The following is a 22,675-nucleotide window of genomic DNA, read 5'->3' on the forward strand; positions in this document are numbered from 1 at the left end:
CAGTGTCTGCTACCGACAACCATTGACCATAAATCTCAAGACAAGCTGACCAGATGCTATCATATCTGTCCTCTTTACACTCATGTTGATACACGGCCAATTCAGATTGGGGCAAGGAATGCAAAACATAAGTTGTGTGGGGAGTTCTGAGTGTTGAAGTGCCATGCGGTTTGAGTCTGTGCCAGTCAGGAAGAAGAGGAAAGCAAAGCCCTTAATTCTCACTTCCTTGTCTGTACCTAGCTTTTTGGTTTCTGCCTATGGGATGTGGCATGGTTGTGCAATAAAATGTGACAAATGTCCAGAATCAATATGCCGGCACACTAAAATATGTGATCAATATTCTTGCCACTGGGTTCTCTGAAATGTTGCTTTGAAAACATCTTTATCACCTAGAATTAGATTTCCTCCCTGTACAATTCCTGTTCCACTTGCTTCTTGTTTTAAGCACAGGCATTTAGGTTGAGGCTTTATGATTTCCCTTCTCATTCATTATTCCATGATGCTTGTCTAAGTAATGGGTTCACTGTGAGCTCCCCTGTGATTCTTCTCTCTTTGCGGTGCAGCTGTCACAAAGCAGGGATCCCACACTAGATGATGAGGCTGTTGCCAGGCAGCTACAGCTTGAAGAGAATACAGAGGTAATGACAGACAAATAAGCATGTGCACTTCTCTGGCTTTTTAAGCAAACTTTTCCTCGATAACAAATATGAAAGGCTCCTCTTGCCTGTTTTGTTGCAGTACAGCCATTCCTGCTGAACCTTCCCTTTTCTATAGCATTTTTCTAGGTTGAATCTTCTTTCCTCTTCCTTCTTCGCCTTTCTCGATTTAATTTGATTCTTCTTTCTAGGCCCTAGTAGTAGTTCACAACATGGAGTGGTCACAACAAATAAGAAATTCCCTTGTCCCACCATAGATATTGCCACCCACATGAATAAGACACAGTATTTAGTTCTAGGGTTAACATATGATAAAAGAAGAAAGACTCCTGTGCTCTTTATTTAATTCTGTAACCATCTAAGACTGTAAAGACCTGTATACGACAAAGGTTGTGATGCCCAGACTAGAGAAAGTCCTTGCACAGACATGCTATCTTCAAAGGAAATTATTCCCTTGATAAGGGGAGGCTTTTTAAAAAAAGTGGTTGGCTCTTGTGGGTAGCCTTGACTGGTTAGCTTCATGAGCATATTTGGAAAGTATTTGCTAAGCTGAGAGGAAGTTTTACTCTTACTTGGTGTTTCCCTGTTGTAGACTTGGGGGGGGGGGGACAGCTGCAACCTATGGATTAGCCAGCCCTGCCAATTTTATTATTGGTGGTTAGCCGCCCTGAGCCTGGTCTTGGCTGGGGAGGGAGGGGTATAAATTATTATTATTATTATTATTATTATTATTATTATTATTATTATTATTATTGAAAACCACAAGTGGTGTAGTTGCACTCTTGAGTGAGATCTGGGTGGTCTGGTCTTGCATAGAGATTTAAGGCCTCAAGAGGTGTTCTGAAACTGATACGAGTAGGTGACCCAAGAGCAGTCTCTGGACCATGATGGAAAATATCCTATGCTAAGTGGAAATCGACTGAAAATACAATATTTGAAAAAATATGCAAGCTGTGAAACTCTGGAAATTTTATATATACTTGGAGGCAGGCTGATCATAGCTTTCTGCATTGGCTGCATTGGCACAGCTACAAGGTTTTTTTCAGCATTTCATCCTGTAGCTCCCCACAACTGTAAGAGGAAAGGGGACTTTTCCTGGCACTGCCACACCAGTAGCTGCTACCAGACAGAGTACAGTGTTAGAAAAAAGAAAGTATTATTTGCTGGTGCTGAAACTTGAGCATTTCATGGTGAAATATAGAAGCTGTAGATTATCAGGATTTCACTGAAGATAAAAAGCCATCCTGTTCACTGAAAGTGAACATTCTCTATGCATTTTAAATACTCAACTATGTATGCCATGTTTAAATAGCATGTTAAAGAAATTGATAATTTGGAACGGTGGTTTAGTTTTAGTGTAGCTTAAGATTTTTAAAAAAGAAAATAATAATGATCCAAGGCACTATAGATGGGAACTTTTCACTTCTTTGCCTGACTTCCGCTTTTGCTGCTGGGCCTGTCTGCATTCAGCTTCATACGGAAAACAAGAAAGATTAATGCTATTCATTGGTCCAAATATCCTTCTGTGGCTCACAATTGCATAAAAGTAAACCCTGTGGCACTCTTCTGCTTATAAAGTTATCTGTCTGAATCATACATTGAGGCAAGTTTTGATCTCATTGTTGCCAAAAGATTGGATTTGTGTAATGTGTGCAGAACAGCTCTTATCAATAAATCTCTTGGCAAGAACAAATTAGCTTTCCTCTTAAGAAACAATATTTGATAATAGCAGGATGCAGCAAATGCTGTATTTATTGCATTAAGGGCGGAATGAAGGAGAAATTCACTTGTTTTTTCCTTATTGTGTTTGACTGAAACTTGAGTGCATATTTGTTCTAGGAAAGAAAGCCATTTCAGAAAATAGCTTTTTGAAATGGGTTGAGGAAGTGTTGTGTTATACGAGGGGTGGGGAACTTCAGACCAAGGGACAAAATGTGGCCCTCAGCCCTCTCTGCCTGGCCCTTGAGACACTCTCCAGGGCATACCCCTCACTGGTCCTGCTTAATCCCTTCCTTCTGTGCCTCTGCTTGGCTTGAATGTGTCCTTAATTGTGATGGTGCTTTCTACTTGCATGGATGGATACTTGCCTAGAAATCTCTGAATTTTGCATGGCTTGACTGTATCCTGTTGTACAAAGGCAAGAGCCCCGTCTGTTGCTACACCAGCTTTTAGCCTCTAGCCATGCCCACCACTGGTACGCAGGCCCCAGAAGGTTGCCATGAGGAAGTATGTTCCTCATACTGAAAAGGAATCTGCACTCCGGCTTATACCCTCCTCTCATAGCCTGTGCAGTAAAATCGCAGTGTGACACATTTAGGGTGAAAGTGGGCACGGCCTTGGCGAACTTTCCTCTGACAATTTCAGGCAGGTTGTACCAAAAATGGGTGGGGTTGCAGTTGAGGAGCTGGAGGACCTGATGTGTCATTTGTAAATGCCAGCTAACTGACTTTAATATTGCTACTTGCAAGAAGAATTAGATGAAATTATTTGTGGTGTAGTGGTGGTTAGCTAACGCTTGATTTAAATTTATCCATGAGCAGTACTTCCTCCCCTCTTTGGTTTTCCTTAGATTGGCTCAAAAAATGCTGTAATAATTATCTTGCCTCCTCAAAAAGGCGGGAGGTTGTCTTCTTCTGAGCCAATGAGTTAAATCAGACCATAGGACTGTGCAATTCCTTCCCCAAGCACCCCTTCACACTCCGTCCCATCACTGATCTGCAGGTATACCTTCCTATTTCGTACTACTTACGCAACAAGCCAGGTGTCGCAATTGTAGTTTTCCCAGCACTTGGTGAAGACCACTTTGATTTACATTTCCCAGCATTGCTGGTGCTTGGCTTACTACCATAGCAGCAATATGTCAATCTGGGACCATTGTTGGTGGCAAGAGGAACATGGTTCTTCTCTGCCTTGAATTGCAGCCAAATTGAGTTGATGAAGAATCATCAATGGCAAGGAAGTTTTATATTCCAAGGCAATGAATTACAAAGTTCAGTGACATCCCTAGTTTAGGTAGCATAGTAATCCTCTGATTTTTAGCAGTGTCCGTTTACTTATCAATACCAATTGTGATGCATTAATCCCTTCTTTAAGCTGGAGAGGCAACTGCATGAAGATGAAGAATTTGCCAGAACTCTGGCCATGCTGGATGAAACACCGAAGAAGAAAAAGGTAACATCTTACAAACTGGTTGCTCTGTGCAACTACTTCACAAACGGTGGGTGCAAGTGGAAATCTGACAGTGGATCATAGTCACCTATATGATGTGGGTATGACAGTGGAAGGCTTTGTTATCTCTGGCGTGTTTCTTTATTTTGAGAAAGAGCCTGCTTCTCTTTGTGTGCCTCTTCCAAACTCTTCTTCCTGATGGACCCAAGTTGAGGACTATTGCAGAGGTTTGGCTTGGTTGCCAACTCCTGTCCTATGCTCATCAGACAGACCTCCGGTCGAAACCAAATTCTGCTGCATGTCGTAGGCCATAGCTTCAAATGATTCATGCAATAGAGATGAATGTGGCAATATAGAAGTTCATCTGATGACCTTGTGTTGCATGAGCACAATCTTGTTTTGATTGGGATGGGTGCACTCAATGGTGACTATGATTTTGTGATAATCTCTTGTCACTTTCTGCCAATAAGCCTGAATTTTAAAGGACAGTGTCACCACACTTTAAAATATTCCACCCCATATACAACAACAACAGTTTTATTATTTGTTTGCCACCCACCTGACTGGGTTGCCCCAGCCATTCTGGGTGGCTCCCAACAGACTATTAAAAACACGATAAAACATTAAACATTAAAAACTTCCCTAAACATCTTAAGTGTAAATCTGTTAATGTCCATCTGTTAATGTCCTATTTGTTTTACTGAGTTTTAAGTATAGACTGTTTAAAATACTTTGCAGTTTGTATTTAGCTTATTTAAAACTCAACAAAAGAATTGGACATCATCTTAAAATGATTCAGACTGATTGTTTATTTACAAAAATAGATTCCTATTTCCTATTTGCAATAGCTTCATCATAATAGTTATTCATGAGCACATGTCTTTTAGCCTCGAAAAGATCCAGAAGAGAAACAGATAACTTCAACAGTCAAAACTAGTCCAGTTGAAGCAGAAAAACATAAACAGGCTCCTAAAGGTAATTTTTGTCCAGCAAAATAGTAGTTTAACTTTCAAGGCTGAGGTGGTAGCACTAATTTTTAATCTGCAACATGTTCTTCTCTCTCCAGTAAAACCTGCCAGTTCAACTGTGGACACAAGACCTAATTCTGCAAAGGACCAGGTTTGCACAGAAAGTACAAAAACATGGAATCAGCACCCTGAGTCTTCCATTAGTAAAGAGAGGAAGGATTTGGGGAATAAGGTGCTGCCCTCAAAGCCAAGTTCCAAGCTGGCTGTGCTGAAGCAAAAATCAGAAAGTATTAAAGTAGAAAATGGAACTCCAAAAGGAGAAACGATAAAAAATGAAAGTAGGACTCCAAAAGTAAAGTCAGTTTTACCAGAGGAGACACCTAGAAAGGAGAAGGTTACTCCCCCCAAATCTAAGGTAGGTTTGAAGACCACACTTGAGGAACTGCAGATTTCATCATTATTTTGAATGCATGTTGATGGAACTTGAAAGGTCTTGTGTGGCCTGACATGGATTGAACCAATGCCTTGGCATGGTAGTGGACTGGATGAAGACAAACAAGCTGGGATGCAATTCCAGACAAGATGGAATTGGTTGGTGGGTCATCCATCTGGCTGAATGCTGGGCAGCCTGTCCTAGGTGAGGTGACAGTCCCAAAAATAATTTGGCTTTCAGTTTAGGGGTACTTATTGACCCAGTACTGTCATTAGAGGCCTAAGTGATTTCTGTGGCTGAAACTGCCTTTTATCACCTTGGCTAATAACACCAGCTGTGACTTGACCTGGATGGTAATGGCTTGGCTCTGATAATATCCTATTTAGACTATTGTAATATATTTAAACATGGACCTGCTTTTAAAAATGGTTCAGAAACTGAAGATGGTTCAGAATGAGAACCATCTTATTCTGTGCATTTCCAGGCCAAACTTGGAAGTGTTGCTTTAACCTAGAATGTCCTAAAAAGCTTAGAACAAAATTTCCTCAGAAGTGGCCTTTCCCCATATGTACCTATCAAAAAATAAGGGTTGCCTTCAGAGGCCCTGCTTTGAGTGTCCCCACCAAATGAAGTGAGGGGGGGGGTAACCACCAGGAAGAAGGTATTTTTGGGGGTCCCCCTTGTTGTGGGACCAGCCTTCCCAGAAAGCTTTGCCCAGTGCAATCTTTGCCAGCTGAGGATCCCTCCCATTCACCCGGGTCTTTTAAATAGCTTCATGCCATATGGTCTGATGGTATTTTAATTGCTTTGTGTTGTATTTTAATTGTTATGTCACACAGAGAATATATGTTACAAGACGCTGTATAAACGTAGTAAACAACAGATTTATCTGTTTATTTCATAAAATTTATACACTGTTTGATTGTGAAAAACCTTAAAAGAGAAAACAGTAAAATCAAGAAAAATTCACAGCCATGCTCTAAAGCATGCAAAAGTTAAAATACTAAGACAGATTAAAATGACCTCAAATTCCTTTGTGTCCAGTTTAAATATCATACATTGATCTGGTTTGCATGCATATCGCTAGCCTACCTATTTGTTCAGAGAGCTCAGGCCAAGTGAAGAATAAATGGGGTTTTTTGGTCTCTCCCCTTGTAGTCCCAGTGTCCCAATAAGTGTGCCCATACTGTACTTTCAACGGATTAGTGGTCTTGTGTCTGATGCTTTTTGCCAGGCAAGGATTTAGAATTTAGCTGAACAGGCTGGATATCCTCAATCCCTATTACAGTGTGCTCTTCAGCGCACTCCCTGCTGTCAACACTATAGCATGAATAATATAGGGCTGTATTGGGGTGCAGGGGAGATTTCAGTTCCAACATCAATTTCATCTCTGTTGTGAACTGGCTTTGGACAAGCTGCAGAGATGACAGTCCATTTTAGCCACCTTCTGTTTATAGCTTTTTTTACACAATTCGGTGCACCGAAGACATTTCTCAGAATGGGCAGAGTGCTTGATCAGCTGCTCAACACACAAGAGTTTGTGTGTCCAGCTTCTTGTATTTTTTGCTCTTCAGGGAGCATGGAAGAGTAGCATCAGTCCTTGAAGAAACTGAACTGTTTTTTTAAAAATAGGTAGGCCTTAATTTGAGTGAAGATTAACATACCAGAAGTGTGTTCAAACTTATCCTAAATGATTGGTGTACAAATAATTTGTATTTGGGTTTATCTCTATTAATGTTTGCTCATCTCTTTACATTATTTGAACTGGGTGGAACCTGATTGCTATGTGATTTTTCTTTTCAAAGTCTGTAAGTCCTGAGGACTCTGAAAAGAAGCGAGCCAACTATCAAGCTTATAGAAGCTATCTTAATCGTGAAGGCCCAAGAGCGCTTGGCTCTAAGGAGATCCCACAAGTAAGTGCAGACATTTCTTGCAGAAACATATCACGAGTGATTGGTATTTCTAGTAGTATTGGGCCTAGCAACTCCTTTTAGACTTTCTCATCTCTCTCTCCCAGGCCTACTGTATTCTAACCAGATACTGTAGAATCAATGTACATTTAAGGCCAGACAGCTGAAATTGTGCATATTTGCTGACAAAGCTGTCTTCAGGTTTCCAGACTGTTCTGTAAGCCAGCAGTATGTTTATACTGTGCCAAAGATCAGTTTTCATTTCAGCATGATGAAGAACAAAATCATTTTTCAAACAGCCCTTTTTTACTTTTCCTCTCTTTGGAACACAGCTGCTGTAGCTTTCATGTCAACTGCCTTAAACCTAATGCTGCCCATTGGCACCGTTTTTTCTCCTTAGGGTGGTGAAAATTGCTTTGAAGGCCTGACGTTTGTGATCACAGGCATCTTGGAATCCATTGAACGCGATGAGGCCAAATCTCTGATTGAGCGCTATGGAGGGAAAGTAACTGGGAATATCAGCAAGAAGACAGACTATCTTGTGAAGGGTCGAGACTGCGGTGCAGCCAAGAGTGACAAGGTAAGTTGTTACCGTGTGGTCATAGAGTCCTTGCTTTGTCATAACAAGCGATCTCTTGCCTCCCTGACCTATGTATCCTCTTCTCCTATCAAGCCATGTCCTGGTCTTGAGAACAGAATGGCTTCACTGGATTGGATCAAGGTTCATCTTTTCCAATATTCTGTCCCCAGCAGCGCCCAGCACTGCCTTTGGAAATGTCTGGTCCATGCACAATGGCAAAGGCTATCCTTGCTTATCTCTCACGCCTGGTATTCTGAAGTGCACTGCCTCTGAATCTCAAAGTTCCATTTAACTATCTTGGATAATACAAGTTTAATCCTTTAAAAAGCCAAGTAATGGGCATTGCTGTAACTCTTCTCCAACCTACTCCAGATGTGTTAGACTACGGCTCCCATCATCCCTGACCATTGGCTATGCTGGCTGGGGCTGATGGGAACTGGAGTCCAAAACAAACATCAGGAAGCTATCAATGGTAAGAGGCTGCCATAACTCATGGCAGTGATTTGCATGAACTAACATTGTGTGTGAAAGTACTGTGTTTTTGTTTGTTTGTTTGTTTGTTTGTTTGAATGGAACTAACCAGGGTGGATAAAACAATCAACAATTAAAAATGGATTCTTTTGATTTAAATCAGATTTCTTTTATTTTGATTGGATTTTTAAAATAAAATGCTTTTGGAGGAAAAATCTTTCTAAAGAAAGTTTTCTATTTAAGTTACATTATAGCCCAAAAGCTATTCATCAGGAAATAGGGATTTGTTTTAAGTTTTTCATGTGTACTAAAACTCAGTCTAAGTTGTTTTCTTAAAATAGTTTAGCCTTATCAGTTAACAAACATGGATACATATGCTATAAAGTTATTGTTTTAGTTAAATTAATTGTTTAAATTGTTATTAAGGAAATTATTATTTTTCTCCTTCCAATAAAGTACAGCAGAAAAGTTGTCCAAATATAAACAGTTAACTTATTAAACCTCACAATAATTTCATAATTACTGTAGATTCCGGCATATTAGGCGATTGGGCATATTAGACGACCCCCCCAAATTGGCAGCTGCTGCTCCATGTTTTAGCGTTTCGTAAACTGCTTTGAGGTTTTTTTTTACAGTCAAAAAGTGTATAAATTTTATGAAATAAAATGAAATAAATCTAAATACAACAAAAAGGTTATTTCAGCGCTTTTGATGAAACAAACTTTTAAAAATTAACTCTTACCACAACCCCAGCCTATTTGAAATAGGGGTGTGTGTTTTTTTGGGGGGGTGCTAATTTTCTTTCAAGACAGCTCTCTGCAGGGTACAGTGGTGCCTTGATTCTTGAATTTAATCCATTCTGGGAGTCTGTTTGACTCCCGAAACCATTGAAAAACCAAGGTGCAGCTTCCGATTGGGTGCAGGAATTTCCTGCACTCAATTGGAAGCCACATCTGATGTTTGGCTTCCGAAAAACGTTTGCAAACAGGAACACCTCCGGGTTTGCGGCGTTCAGGAGCCAATTTGTTTGACAAGTAACCTGTTCAGGAACCAAGGTACCACTGTACTCGTTTTGTGTGGCTCCTTTTGGAGGGGATGCAGGAGGCCCTCTGGAACACAGTGAAGTTCGTTTGAGGAAAATCCATGAGGGTTTGAAATGGTTTCACCCCAGGATGGGGGATTGGCGCTTGCAGATAGAGATATTCTGCCTAACATCAGTTTACAAATGGCTGACATTGAATCTGCTCCCCCGAGGAATATCCCCACTGATCCTCTGTGACCAGTTCCAGTCAGGCTGGCAGGCAGCAGTCCTGGACTCCCTTCAGAAACTGGGTTTTGCCCCTCAAGCCCTTCTAAGTCTGGGGTTGGGCCAGGCAAAAGCTACGGTCAGGCAAAGAATCATAGACACCGAGAGACAACAGGACTGCTCAAGGTGCCCCGACTATAAAATTGGAGAAATCGAGAGAGATATAGCCGCACCGGAAGCATATCTCTTCTTTCTCGTATCCAAAAATGCTAGAAGGGCCTTTACACTCGCCAGAAGCTCGGCTCTGCCCTCACTGGTCCTGGAAGGAGCCTTTAAAAAAGTCCCATATGCCCAAAGACTCTGTGCCTGTTCATTGGGGGATATGGGAAGCCCAGAGCACTTGTTCTTTAGATCAGTGTTTTTCAACCTTTTTTGGGCAAAGGCACACTTGTTTCATGAAAAAAATCACGAGGCACACCACCACAGTGTGTGGAGAGGGAGAACACTGCTTTAGATGTCCCTTTTATGAAGAGGCACATAGTAAGACCATTGATCCCCTACTGGTGCGGCTCACTGACTTCCCGGAAAAGCAAAAATTCGATCTTTTCCTGTTAGGCAAAGATCATAAGCCGACCTGGATGGTCACCAGATGGTAAAGATTTGTAGGCGCAGACCCCCCCCCCCAACTCAAACTAGTTCATTGAAGAAAATCCCCAAACTCGGTTCCATGGGTAACTGGGTCATATCTGTGCAGTAGCTTATCTTAAAGTTTTAAGTGTCTATATGCTTATCACATTTATAAATTTTAAATTTATTGTTGTACATTGTTTTAACTGTTTGTTTTCTTTCTGGGATTGTACTCCCAAGTGTGTTTTATAAGCTACTCTCCAACCATAATAAATTATCTTATCTATCTATCTATCTGTCTGTCTATCTATAGAGATATTCATCCAGTACATTGTATTGTACATTATTGGAAATAAGCATTCCTCCTCACTCCTGCTATACTTTAGTTAAGTACAATTGTCACCTTGCAGCTGCCCGATACAAAGTGCACCCCTCAGTGTGTTTATACTAAATTCAAGGGCACTTCCAAATAAATGTGCTTAGGGTTATAGCTTTAAATGTATCCTGCATTCAGTGAAACAGCCTTTTCTGAGTTCCATTTTGTTAGCACTATCAACAATACAACTCTTAGACTCAAAGGCTTTCAGCCTCAGCAATATGAGGCCAGATCTTTGTGATAGACAAATTCTCTTCTTCTAGAGCTGAAGGTTGCTTGTTGAGGTGAGGAAATAATTAGTGGAGACCTCTGATTTCAGGTATATTTTATTTGCTTAACCAGGTTCTACATCTGGTGCATTTGAACATGTTAGCTGGGTGCGATTGTGCTACTTTCTGACACTTGAGTGCTATAAATGTGAATAACTGCCGACTTTGGCTTCTCTTATAGGCCTTAGCTTTAGGGACAAAAATAATTGATGAAGATGGTTTATTTGACCTGATTCGGAGTATGCCAGGCAAGAAGTCAAAGTATGAAGTGGCAGCTGAAGCAGAGGTTTGTACAAATTAGCTTTAATTGACAACATTCTCTTAATTCTCTTTTTAACTGCAGAAGTAGTTGTTCTTTTGAATAACCTCAAGGCCAAAGAATGCTTGATGCTAGAAGATTCAGTATCACATTTCTTGGTGTTGTGTTGTTGCACAGCCTTTAGAAGGACTGTGGGCTCGTGGGGTGGGGGCTGTGAATTAGATTGCAGCATTTTTCCAGGGCGAGTGGGTGCTCTATCCTTTCCTCGCAAGCCGTGTTCACAAGAAAAAGTCGTCTTCCAAGCTGAGCAGAAAAATTATAGAAATCTTTGGGTTTTCTCCCCTTTCCTTACACAGCAGAGACCAAAAAACCCAACTAAAAGTGGATGAATAACCTCCTAGTTTGTGTGCTGACACTGAGACTTAATACAGTTACAGATAGGTAGCCGTGTTGGTCTGCCATAGTCAAAATAAAAAAATTCCTTCCAGTAGCACCTTAAAGACCAACTAAGTTAGGTCTTGGTATGAGCTTTCGTGTGCATGCACACTTCTTCAGATACACTGAAACAGAAGTTGCCGGACCCTTCTATATAGTGAGAAGGTGGGGAGGGGTATTACTCAGAAGGGTGGTGGGAATGGGAGATTGGCGGATAGCTGAGATGAGCCTGTTGACGACTCTTAACGACTGCAATAGGTCTTACAGGAAAAGGCAAGGGGTGAGAAGGTGAAAAATGGCTTAGTCATGTATAATGAGATAAGAATCCAATGTCTCTGTTCAGACCAGGTCTCTCCATGGTTTTGAGTTTGGTAATGAGTTGCAATTCAGCAACTTCTCTTTCCAGTCTATTTCTGAAATTCCTTTGTAGTAAAACAGCTACTTTGAGATCTTGTATAGAATGTCCTGGGAGATTGAAGTGTTCTCCTACTGGTTAAGTCTCCTACTGAGACTTAATGTTATTGCCATGTATAGTGATTTTTTAAAAAAAGGTTATCCATCTGACAGAATAGGTATTCTATTGTAATTAGGGTTGGAGAAAATAATCTTAATTCGATGTGTGTCCCTTGCACATGAACATGTGCACATGAGACTAGTAAATCTGTGCCATCCTGCAATCCTGAAACAGCCTCACACTTTGTCACACTTGTTTAAAACTTCTAATTTAAAAGTCCCCGGAAGCCATTGTACATTATGCTATGCCACCCCTTCCTGGTAATTGTATGGAGAAAAGGACGACTGCTGTGGAGGCAGCCAACTTTTTTTTTTTTTTTGCAGTGTCCCTGGTAGCCTTAAAGGGACATAATAAACCATAATTTGGTTTTAACCACAGTTTAGGGTTCAGACCTAACAGAAAAGTGGTTCTCTTGAAAGCAGAAGGAAAGGCTTTCTCCTTCTAATGACTGGACTGGAGGAAGCCCAGGGCTCGCTCAAGTATGATTTAGTATACTTAAACTATAGTTTTGTATCTGATCGAAGCCCGTGAGCTCTCGTTGCTGATCTTTTTGAGAATCCCTGAATTCCTAGAAGCACCATTTGAAAGCTTTTGTCTCCGAGCTCAGGCCTGCTAATTCTGGCACGTCTTTCCTTTTCAAGGCAAAGGCGGCCAAATCCAAGTGTGTGAAAACCCCACCGAAAGCTGAAGCGGAAAGAAGAAAAATTAGCCCTCCAACTAGAGAGAGTGAACCCAAAAAGAAAAAAGTCACTCCTGAAAAGGACAATACCGTCAGATCTCCCAAGAAGCAAACAATGGAAGCAAGGAGAGGTCTGGACTTTGATCAGAAAGCGCCGGAGAAAAAGGATCCAAAGGATGCTGGGAGCCCAATTCAAAAAGGCAGTAAAGGTGGAGCCGAGGTGTTGCTATGGGTGGACAAATACAAGCCCACATCCCTTAAAACAATCATTGGGCAACAAGGCGACCAAAGCTGTGCCAATAAACTCTTACGTTGGCTTCGAAACTGGCACAGGAATATTTCGCAGGACAAACACGGTAATTGTGCAATAAATGATTCCTCTGGAACTTGACACCTTTTTCCAGGGTCTTGATGATGTATATTACATTTACACAGGACATCTTAATGCCAAACCGTAGCTAGTTGACAGATAGCGTTGAAACCTGGTTTTATTTTAATCTGTTAATGTTCTGGATCTGGTCATTGCAATGTTAGCATACAACTGAGTCAGAATTTTGCTTTTGTAGTGTGTTCCCTTCCCCTTCCAAGGAGTCCATAGCTGCTACCCCACACAGCTCTCTTACTGCCCCAGCCAATGTTTGTAGATACAGTACTGCATTCAGTGAACCAGTATTAATGGTTTCACTCCAGTAAAGCTATTTATAAACAGGGTTTTCTAATTAGCTTCCCAGCTTAACACATCAAATGTATTTAATTTGGTTTAAGGAACACAAACCATGTTTCAGCGTTGCCCTTGAAGCAAGTCTGGCTGAGGACATTCTTTACAGTTGAAGCAACTTAAATCTAACATGAAGTTTAAGTCTTGTTAGGTATTTATAGGTTTACAGGCTCAGTTTTGCTTCTGAAAAAAACCCTTTAATACCTTGCCATTTCAAACTGATAGAAAACCCACAGACATTTCAGAGTAAATTTGCTTGAATTCTGCAGTGTTTTTTTAAAAAAAGTTCATTTTTTTCTGGCGTTAAGAACTGATCTACATATTCAGAATAATTGTGTGCCCCTGTTGGGACTGTACAACCTTAGATTGAAAATGGAGGCTTGCATGTGGATAGTTTATTCATTTTAAATACTTGCATCCTGTTTTACTACTGCAGGTTCTGAAGGTAGCATTTAGATACTATCTCATGTAAAACGAAAAGACTTACTGAAAACACTAGCACATGTAACCTGGTTTTCTACATTTGGATTTTTAAAAATAATTTTGGGATGGGCAGAGATGTTCAACATGGCACTCCCTTCGTTGGATTTGTAAAGCATTGGGTTTTTTTTGTTTTGAAACTGCTTTGTTTCTGTTTCATTGAACAATCTTGTTAAACTGTTGCTTGTTTTCCTCTTGGCTGTTATATGACATGGTTGGCTAAAGCTTCCCTCTCTTTTCCCTGCAGCAAAACCCAGTAAGTTTGGAGTCAAAGACGACGGTGCTAGTTCAAAAGCAGCTTTGCTGTCTGGCCCCCCAGGGGTTGGCAAAACGACCACTGCTTCACTAGTTTGCGAAGTGAGTTGCATTTCCCCCCCAAAATGGGGACTGCATGTGAAGGAAACGAGAGCATTGGGATGAACTTCTTTGGGGGCTGTTTGACTGAACAACACCAGAAATGCATTTTCTGGTATTGCAGTGGACCTTGACAGCTGCTTTCCTGCTTAAGTCTATCAGCAAATCAAAGCTGGCCTGCATGTCAGTGCTCACCATATACAGTGGTACCTCGGCTTACATATGCTTCAGGTTACAGACTCCGCTAACCCAGAAATAGTACCTCAGGTTAAAAACTTTGTTTCAGGATGAGAACAGAAATCGTGCTCCTGCGGCGCGGCAGCAGTAGGAGGCCCCATTAGTTGTGCTTCAGGTTAAGAACAGTTTCAGGTTAAGAATGGACCTCCAGAACGAAGTAAGTACTTAACCCGAGGTACCACTGTAACAGCATCCACCTCGGCCATTAGAAAGTTCTGAAAGTTCCCCCACTTACTGGAGGCGACCACAGTCAAATACGATCAAACACCGTTTTTCGATTGTCTCGGCTGCCGAACGCCGAAAACCCTGAAGTGAATGTTTTCATTTTCACCATTCACTTTGCCGACAGCCCTTTGATTTTCGGTTTTTGAACGTTTCAGAAGTCAAATGGACTCCTGGAATGGACCATGTTCAAAAACCGAGGTTCTGCTGTATGCAGGTGGACTGGCTTTGGCTGTACTTTCATTCTCCCTCTGGCTTCCCTAAGAATTAGAGGAGCTAGGACAATTGTTTGCTTTTGATTTGCCGCATTGGCCCGAATATAAGCCGCACCTGAATATAAGCGGCAGCTTTAAAATTCAAAGGGAAGAAAGAAAAAAAGACAATACCTGAATATAAGCCGCTCCCTTAAAATTCTGCAGGCACTCACACCCATTCTGTTTTAATGTATGTCTGTTTCAGCAGCGATATCGTAAAAGCCCATTTTTGTAAGGTTGCGAATTTAAGCCGCACTTTAACTTTTCAGTCGGAATTTGGAAAAAAAAGGGTGGCTTATATTCAGGCCAATATGGTAATTCATTTCTATATAGGACTCTGAAGTCTGTTTTTAAAAAACAAGGTTGCAACTGCAACTGCATTTTTTTTAAAAAAAGTTGAATTACCGTATTTTTCGCTCTATAACACGCAGATTTTTTCTCCTAAAAAGGAAGGGGAAATGTCTGTGCGTGTTATGCAGCGAATGTGTGGTCGCTGGAGCCGAAAAATAAGGCAAAAATCAAACCGCGCTTCAGGGAGAAGGGAGCTCCGTGAGACAGGAAGTTGCTGCTTTCCTGCATTCTGCCTCAGGGTCTTACTGCCCGCCCTCTCTGTTTCGTTACTGTGTTTGCTCAAACGGAACAAAGAGCAGGGAAAGCCCCTCCCCTCCAGGCAAGTAGAGAGGAAAGCAGAGCGTCGCTCTATCCTGTCCCTGCTCCGGAGGAACAATGTTTGTGAAGGGAAGAGAGATTACAGGTTCGGCTTAAAATTCTGATTTGACTTCCTGCTTTTTGTTTTTGGAGACACACAGCATTCAAATATGCTTTCTTCCATTTAAAAGGATGAAATCCTTAAACAGTGGCTGGCTTGTGTGGGTGGGTGGGGGGGAACTTTTGCCTTCCTTTCCTCACGTTATAGCCCTCTCCTGCATTCTTAGCCTTCTGTGTTTTTCCTTCCCTCCCCACTTAAAATGTGGTTACAAAGCATGGATCCACATGGATCCTCAGGATCTTTGCATTGGGTCACCCCAAATTCACCATCAGAGCACACAGCATGTCCATGGCTACAGCCTGCCCCACCAAAATCACACACCCATTGTTGCCTGGGGCTGCAATGGTGCAAAAACGTGGTTACAAAGCATGGATCCACATGGATCCTCAGGATCTTTGCATTGGGTCAGCCAAAATTCACCATCAGAGCACATAGCATGTCCATGGCTACAGCCTGTCCCCCCCAAAAAAAATCACGCACCCACTGTTGCCTGGGGCTGCAATGGTGCAAAAACGTGGTTACAAAGCATGGATCCACAGGGATTCTCAGGATTTTTGCATTGGGTCACCCCAAATTCACCATCAGATCACATGTCTGTGGCCACAGCATGAAGCACAAAAATGATACGTCCACTGTTTCATTCAGAATATTTTTTCCCTTGTTTTCCTCCTCTAAAAACGATGTGCGTGTTATGGTCAGGTGCGTGTTATAGAGCGAAAAATACGGTATAATGTTCTATGGTATCCTGTTCTGTGGGTCAGGTCCATCTGTTTAGTTGACCTAATCCACTTTGACTTACTGTTTTAAAAGCAGACTTGCTTGCTTAGTTTTTTCAGATGGTCATTTTCTCTCTGGGGTCATTTTTATATTGGTGGCTAATCACAAAAACAATGACTAGTTTAGAGAAGATCCAGGGCCACAGCTGACCTCCTGAGGAATACCTTCTGACACCCCAATTTTTAACTGGAATCAAGTGGTGTGCATGGAAGATTTGGGGTTGTGGTTATTGATCTTATTGACCGTATCCCTAGAATAAGACTGCTTGTTGGCTGCTGGACTAATCTATACAGTATAAGCATTTTGTTTGTCTGTCTGTCTGTCTTATTGACACTGCTGTTTTATTTGTGTGTTTGGCTTAGGAACTGGGCTTGAGCTATGTGGAATTAAATGCCAGCGACACTCGTAGTAAGAACAGCCTGAAGGAGGTGGTTGCCGAATCTCTAAATAACACCAGCATCAAAGAGTTCTGTTCAGGTATCTTCATTTCCTTTTCTAGGCATTCCTTCTTACTGGCTAGAACAATTAATGTGGACTCGCTGTCACCAATGTCACAGGCCCTAATAATTCCCTCATGCTCAAAAAATGGTATTCTATCTTGGATTGATTTTTTGTAAGCAGCGTTTTCAGGAGATGGGCAGGTTCACAGCAGACAGTTTACCATGACATGAAGCTGGGTCTTTCTGGACAGTTTGTTGCCCTAGAATGTAATAGAACACAATCCCTGTCTTAGCAATACCACAGATCATGGTTTGCTTTGCATCCAACTAACCATGATCTGTAACCAAGCTTCAGTCTTGGTTTACTAACTGAGTTTCTTTGGGATGAAACAAACCATAATCCCTGGTTCAAATGTAATGAGGTGGGGGTTTATTTCTTCCCTGCACGAATTGGAAGGAGTGAAGTGGGTGTGGTTTGCTTGTGCGCAGTAAGTTGTACTTTGTGGCTTACAATGAATGTGGCCGTACTGTGTGGGGAGAAGATCACTTTGCCTTTTTTTTACTCTTCCTCCATCATCCTCAGGCACATCATCTTCAGTCAGCACAAAGCATGTCCTAATTATGGATGAGGTGGATGGAATGGCTGGCAACGAAGACAGGGGAGGCATCCAGGTAGAATAACTTCCATGAAAAGTGTAAAAGTGATTATTGTGAGTTTTGGGGGGGATGAGGGGTGGAAGTTCTGACAGCACAAGGAACAGATCTTTATTAGCTTAAAGGACAACTGATTGAAAATGAGTATCATGTCTTTTTTTCTCAAAAATATTTTATCATTCCATTTTGTGCTGACCGCTTCTTTCACAAAAATGTAAGGGAAAAAGCTCATCCTTGCTTTGGTTTATCAAGTTGGTCTACTAGAAAGCTATTGCTTTCCTTGAGACTAATTCACTAACAGCAGCTTGAACTGTTAAGCAGCTAGGTCATTCCTAAATGTCTGAAAGCTAGATGAGATGCATGGCAAACTTGCATCAAGTTGCACTAATTTGCAGAGCACTGTGGTTGGTATCAGCAGAGCCACACAAACGGCTTCATGGTGGGGTTGCATTCTCTAATTGCAGGAACTGATTGACCTGATTAAACATACAAAGGTTCCTATAATTTGTATGTGTAATGATCGGAATCACCCAAAGATGCGTTCCCTTGTCCACTACTGCTTTGATCTTCGCTTTCACAGACCACGCGTGGAGCAGATTAAGGTAGGTGGTTGACAAATAATATGCTGGGACTCTCTTAAAGTAGGACAATAAGAATTGCCTTTCTGGGTCAGTCCAAAGCCTTTCTGCAAGAGATCCAACAGATGTTTCCAGGAAGCTTAAAAGCAGGGTGTAACAGTGATGGCTATCCAATTGCTTTATTTTCCCCAACTTTGGGGGGGAGGGCATTGCCTTAGATGGCACCATCAGAGAGAAGTGATTCCAATTAGTTGTCATGGATAATAACCACTTATAAATCTATTCTTCATGAATTTCTCTAATTTCCTTCTCGCAGGGTGCCATGATGTCCATTGCCTTTAAAGAGGGGTTAAAGATTCCACCACCAGCAATGAATGAAGTCATCTTGGCAGCCAATCAGGATATCAGACAAGTGAGTTATTGATCAGTGCCAGCCTTTAATCCTTAGTCATTTATTTAGTCTGCTCTCTATCGAAGGCGGATGGAGTTTCAGACACCAAAATGAAGCAAGCTCTAACCTTTCTGTTTTGTTCTCAGGTTTTACATAATCTCAGCATGTGGTGCGCAAGGAGCAAATCTCTGACCTACGATGGTGTCAAAGAGGATGCTAACAAAGCAAAGAAGGACATCAAGATGGTAGGATGAATTGTGGCTTGGGGAATGCCATGTCTGTGCCAGCTTGCTTTGCAACAGGACCTGCAAAATTAGATTTTTGCCAGAAACCAGAAGTTGTACCTTGGGCCCCTGTTAAAATCATGGCTTCAAATATCACTCAGACAGCGGAAATGTCTAGGTGATGCCAGGAATTCTGCCTGTTTGGTTGAGCTGGTTCAGCCATCATCATCATTATTAATATTTTTATTTATTTTCCAGTATTGTCCCAATAACAGCCTCATTATAAAAATACAAATTTTATCCAGTTAATACAATTATTGCCAATTATTCAAATGTCAAATTATACAATCAAATTTAACTGGCCCCCTCGCATGCTAGAGTTGATTAATTCATTCTTCTGCATTTTTTCTGCATTCCAAAATTTTAATAATTTGCATTGCATTCCATTCCGATATAATAATCCCTTACATAATAGCTACAATCTTGTGATTTCTATTCATGTTGGCATGATAGATAATTTATGAAGTTTCACATGTGGAACTTTAGCTGTAATCCTTATTCTTTCCTGCAGCCTTTTAAGCGTTTCACCAAGTGTAACTTTTCCCATCACTGAGGTGGGGAAGGTGCAGCTGACTGAATTTGATCATGAGCTGAGTGAGGAGAAACACAAAATACTCATAGGGCAGTAAGCATAGAGACTATAAACAAATGGGGATGGATGCTTAAGGAATTGAATCTTTGTGAATTCCTTCTGTGAGCTGCTTTTGTACCTTCTAAATGCTCTAACGTAGTGCTTGGTTCAAAAAAGTAGCAAAATGATGTTAAAATGCATATTTAAATATATAGAATCATAGAATTGGGACCCTAAGTATCATGTAGTCCAACCCCCTGCGATGCAGGAATGTGCAGTTGTCCATGTTTAAACTTGGACCACAGTAACATTGCATCACGTTCTGCTTTTTTACTGTGTCACCAGGAAGGAAGAAGAAACACTGGGTGCTATTTTTAGCAGCACTCGCATCTCCAGCAACGTCTTAATTTTGGCCTTAAAAAAGAAAAGTACAGTAATGGTATTGGGAACAGGCACTGAAGCTCATAATACCCCAGATATTGTTAGCTTTGAACATGTAAACATTGAGCCAAATCAGACTCCGTCTTGACCCCATGTACCTGGAAGTAGGGCCAGTGAATTCAGTAGGACTTAATTCTGGGTAAACGTGGCAGCGATTGTGCTGCAGAGTGTCTTATTTACTGGAGTCCTTGAGGTTCAATGTAAAATATGAACCAACCTGGATCCTTTGATAATCATCGGAGGCCCTTCTTTGAGAGGTCCAGAGGGTGGCAACAGGAGAACGGGCCTTTTCTGTGGTGGCTCCCCATTTGTGGAATGCTTTCCCCAGGGAGGCTCACCTGTTGCCTTCCTTACAGATCTTTAGGCACCGGGCAAACACCTTTCTCTATAGTCCTTTGGGTGATTAAACATTCTATGACCTTTTAAATGTGTCGGGGGGGCAGCGTTATAGGTTTGTTTTTGTTTTATAATGTATTTTGTGTTCTCATTTTATATTTTTATGTTGTGAACCGCCCTGTGATCTTTGGATGAATTTAATAAATAGTAAGAAAAGCTCTTGTAGTGGATACTTGCCCAGATTCTTCCAGGGCTAATCTCTGCAATTGGTGCAGAAGCTTTGCTTGACGGTAGAATTCAGAGTCTGTTTATTTTTGCAGGGTCCTTTCGATGTTGTCAGGAAGGTTTTTGCTACCGGAGAGGAGACCTCTCACATGTCCCTTATAGACAAATCGGACCTCTTCTTCCACGATTACTCTCTCGCCCCGCTCTTTGTCCAGGAGAACTACATCCACGTGACCCCAGCTGCTGCAGGGTGAGTTAAATGAATCTGAATTACTTGGGTTGTGTAGCTGCATCAGGACTAACGAAAGTACAATTGTTTGTGAGTAATGTGAGCCATCATTTCCCCCCAGGGGTAACACGAAGAAACACCTGATGTTGCTTAGCAAAGCAGCTGACAGTATTTGCGATGGCGACTTAGTTGACCGGCAGATTCGCAGCCGACAAAATTGGAGCCTTCTACCTACGCAGGTTACCCACTTCTTTAGTTTCCAGAGCATATTGTGTGGCTGCCTGAGGGGTATCTGCTGCCTTGTTGCAGGCTGTGGCAGGAGAAAAAAGCCCAGGATTTGTGCAAAGTAGAGCGGGGCTGAACTTTTCAGCCATGCTTTTCCCCATCAGTTCGTTTTGCGGGAGGGAGGGAGGGGTGAAAGCATACCAGCTAAACAAACAGGGAGATGTGGGGAGAATTTCAGAGAAACTTTGGAAGGGTAGAGTTTTGCCCGTGAGAAACTCTTACAAAGTGGCTGAAGGAGGGTGGGTGCTCTCAACTTTGAAAGGTCCTCATGAACAGCTTTGAAAGCAGGGGTTGTATTGGCAGTCAGCAGTGTACTTTCCTGATGTCAAAGGCCTTTTCTCTCCCTGCTGGGGTGGGAATTGTCTTGGCAGCGAGCACCTTCAAAAGTTAATCTCAGAGTTGGAAGAGTCCACAAGGACTCATCTAGTCCCATCTTTTGCCCAAAGTGTAGCTCGAACCCATGATCCTGAGAGTCTCACGCTCTACCAACTGAGTTATTGTGCTGGTAATCATTGGCAGTTTCCATCTCAAAGCACAGAAGCCATGTACAGGGATCAAAGCTAACAGCCACAGCCTGTGGCTACTTCCCCGTATGCACAAACCTCTCCCCTGGAAGTTTCTCATGTGACCTGGCCTGCCTGGTCCTTGAGACTCTCCAAGCTTTGCACCCTCAAGTTACCGTATTTTTTGCTTTATAAGACGCACCAGACCATAGGACGCACCTAGTTTTTGGAGGAGTAAAACCAGGGGGGGGGGGGATTCTGAATCCCAGAAGCTAGAACAGCAAGAGGGATCTGGCTTCTGGGATAGCCTCTTGCTGTTCTGGCTTATGGGATAGCTGTGCACAGCCACTCCCAGGCAGCGGGATGAAGGCTCCCCCTGCCCGGAAGAGGCTTCTGCACTAAGGCAGAAGCCAGGACAGCAAGTGGGATCGCTGCGTGGCGATCCCGCTTGCTATCCTGGCTTCTGGGATAGCTGCATGCAGCCTCTCCCAGGCAGGGGGAGGAAGGCTCCCCCAAGAGCCGCGCACACGCTCCCCATGGCTCTTTAAAGGGAGCGCTGAGCAGAGCCTCCTGCCTGCATTCGCTCCGTAAGACGCACACACATTTCCCCTTTTTAGAAGGGGAAAAGTGCGTCTTATAGAGCAAAAAATATGGTATTTTGACTTGCTGGAATGTGCCTTTAGCCTGTGATGCCTCTTGCTTTCCTGGACGGAGAGAGGTGTTTGCAGAAACCTCGTCTTTTACATGGCTGAAATGTAGCCCACTACTTTGCCTCCTGGGTCCAACACATGACCCCTGGAATTAATGGGGGCCTGGGCTGGAAAAGGATCCCTACTCTGTGCTGGTGATGGGGCTTCCATCTTCACCTCTGTTCTGCTACTATTGCCTTGGGTATCATTCTGTATTTTCTGTGTAGCGTATTAGAAAATAATGGTGTCCATCATAGTCTCCAGGGAAAACTGATGGATGTTTCCTTCATTGTTCAGGCCATTTATTCAAGTGTCCTCCCCGGGGAGCTGATGAGAGGCTACATGAAACAATTCCCAAATTTCCCAAGCTGGCTGGGCAAATTTTCATCAACAGGAAAGCACGACCGTATCATGCAAGAGCTGTCGATGCACATGAGCCTCAGGTAATCCTGGTGACCTGGGTTGCAAATTCCCCTATTATGGACAGTGTTAGAAACTCAGATATAGAAGCCCAAAGGCACTTGAAACTAGGCTACGGTCACCACAACAGAATGTTTTGGTACTGCCTCCCCCCCCTTTAAAATTTATTGTTACTATTCATCTCATATCTACACTGCTTTATATTTTTAAAAAATCTCAAAGCAGTT

The 22,675-nt window shown here is 42.1% G+C and overlaps 1 protein-coding gene across 2 annotated transcripts in view; it reads left to right on the forward strand.

Annotated features, from left to right (window-relative positions):
* The window catches only part of RFC1 (replication factor C subunit 1), a 43,406-nt gene that overhangs the window by 14,926 nt on the left and 5,805 nt on the right, over window positions 1-22,675 (forward strand). The window contains exons 6-22 of one of the 2 annotated variants that reach the window (XM_082238077.1): window positions 564-638; window positions 3,750-3,827; window positions 4,712-4,799; window positions 4,891-5,207; window positions 7,031-7,138; window positions 7,536-7,715; window positions 10,886-10,990; window positions 12,554-12,947; window positions 14,037-14,146; window positions 16,765-16,879; window positions 17,426-17,514; window positions 17,961-18,098; window positions 18,391-18,486; window positions 18,612-18,710; window positions 20,418-20,572; window positions 20,673-20,790; window positions 22,326-22,471. In XM_082238077.1, coding sequence (XP_082094203.1) covers window positions 564-638; window positions 3,750-3,827; window positions 4,712-4,799; window positions 4,891-5,207; window positions 7,031-7,138; window positions 7,536-7,715; window positions 10,886-10,990; window positions 12,554-12,947; window positions 14,037-14,146; window positions 16,765-16,879; window positions 17,426-17,514; window positions 17,961-18,098; window positions 18,391-18,486; window positions 18,612-18,710; window positions 20,418-20,572; window positions 20,673-20,790; window positions 22,326-22,471 — 2,411 coding nt within the window. The remainder of the gene's footprint in view (window positions 1-563; window positions 639-3,749; window positions 3,828-4,711; window positions 4,800-4,890; window positions 5,208-7,030; window positions 7,139-7,535; window positions 7,716-10,885; window positions 10,991-12,553; window positions 12,948-14,036; window positions 14,147-16,764; window positions 16,880-17,425; window positions 17,515-17,960; window positions 18,099-18,390; window positions 18,487-18,611; window positions 18,711-20,417; window positions 20,573-20,672; window positions 20,791-22,325; window positions 22,472-22,675) is intronic. The other variant, XM_082238078.1, reaches the window with a different exon arrangement.

This window comes from Podarcis vaucheri (genome assembly GCF_965113315.1).
Source record: "Podarcis vaucheri genome assembly, chromosome: 9".
Lineage (NCBI taxonomy): Eukaryota > Metazoa > Chordata > Lepidosauria > Squamata > Lacertidae > Podarcis > Podarcis vaucheri.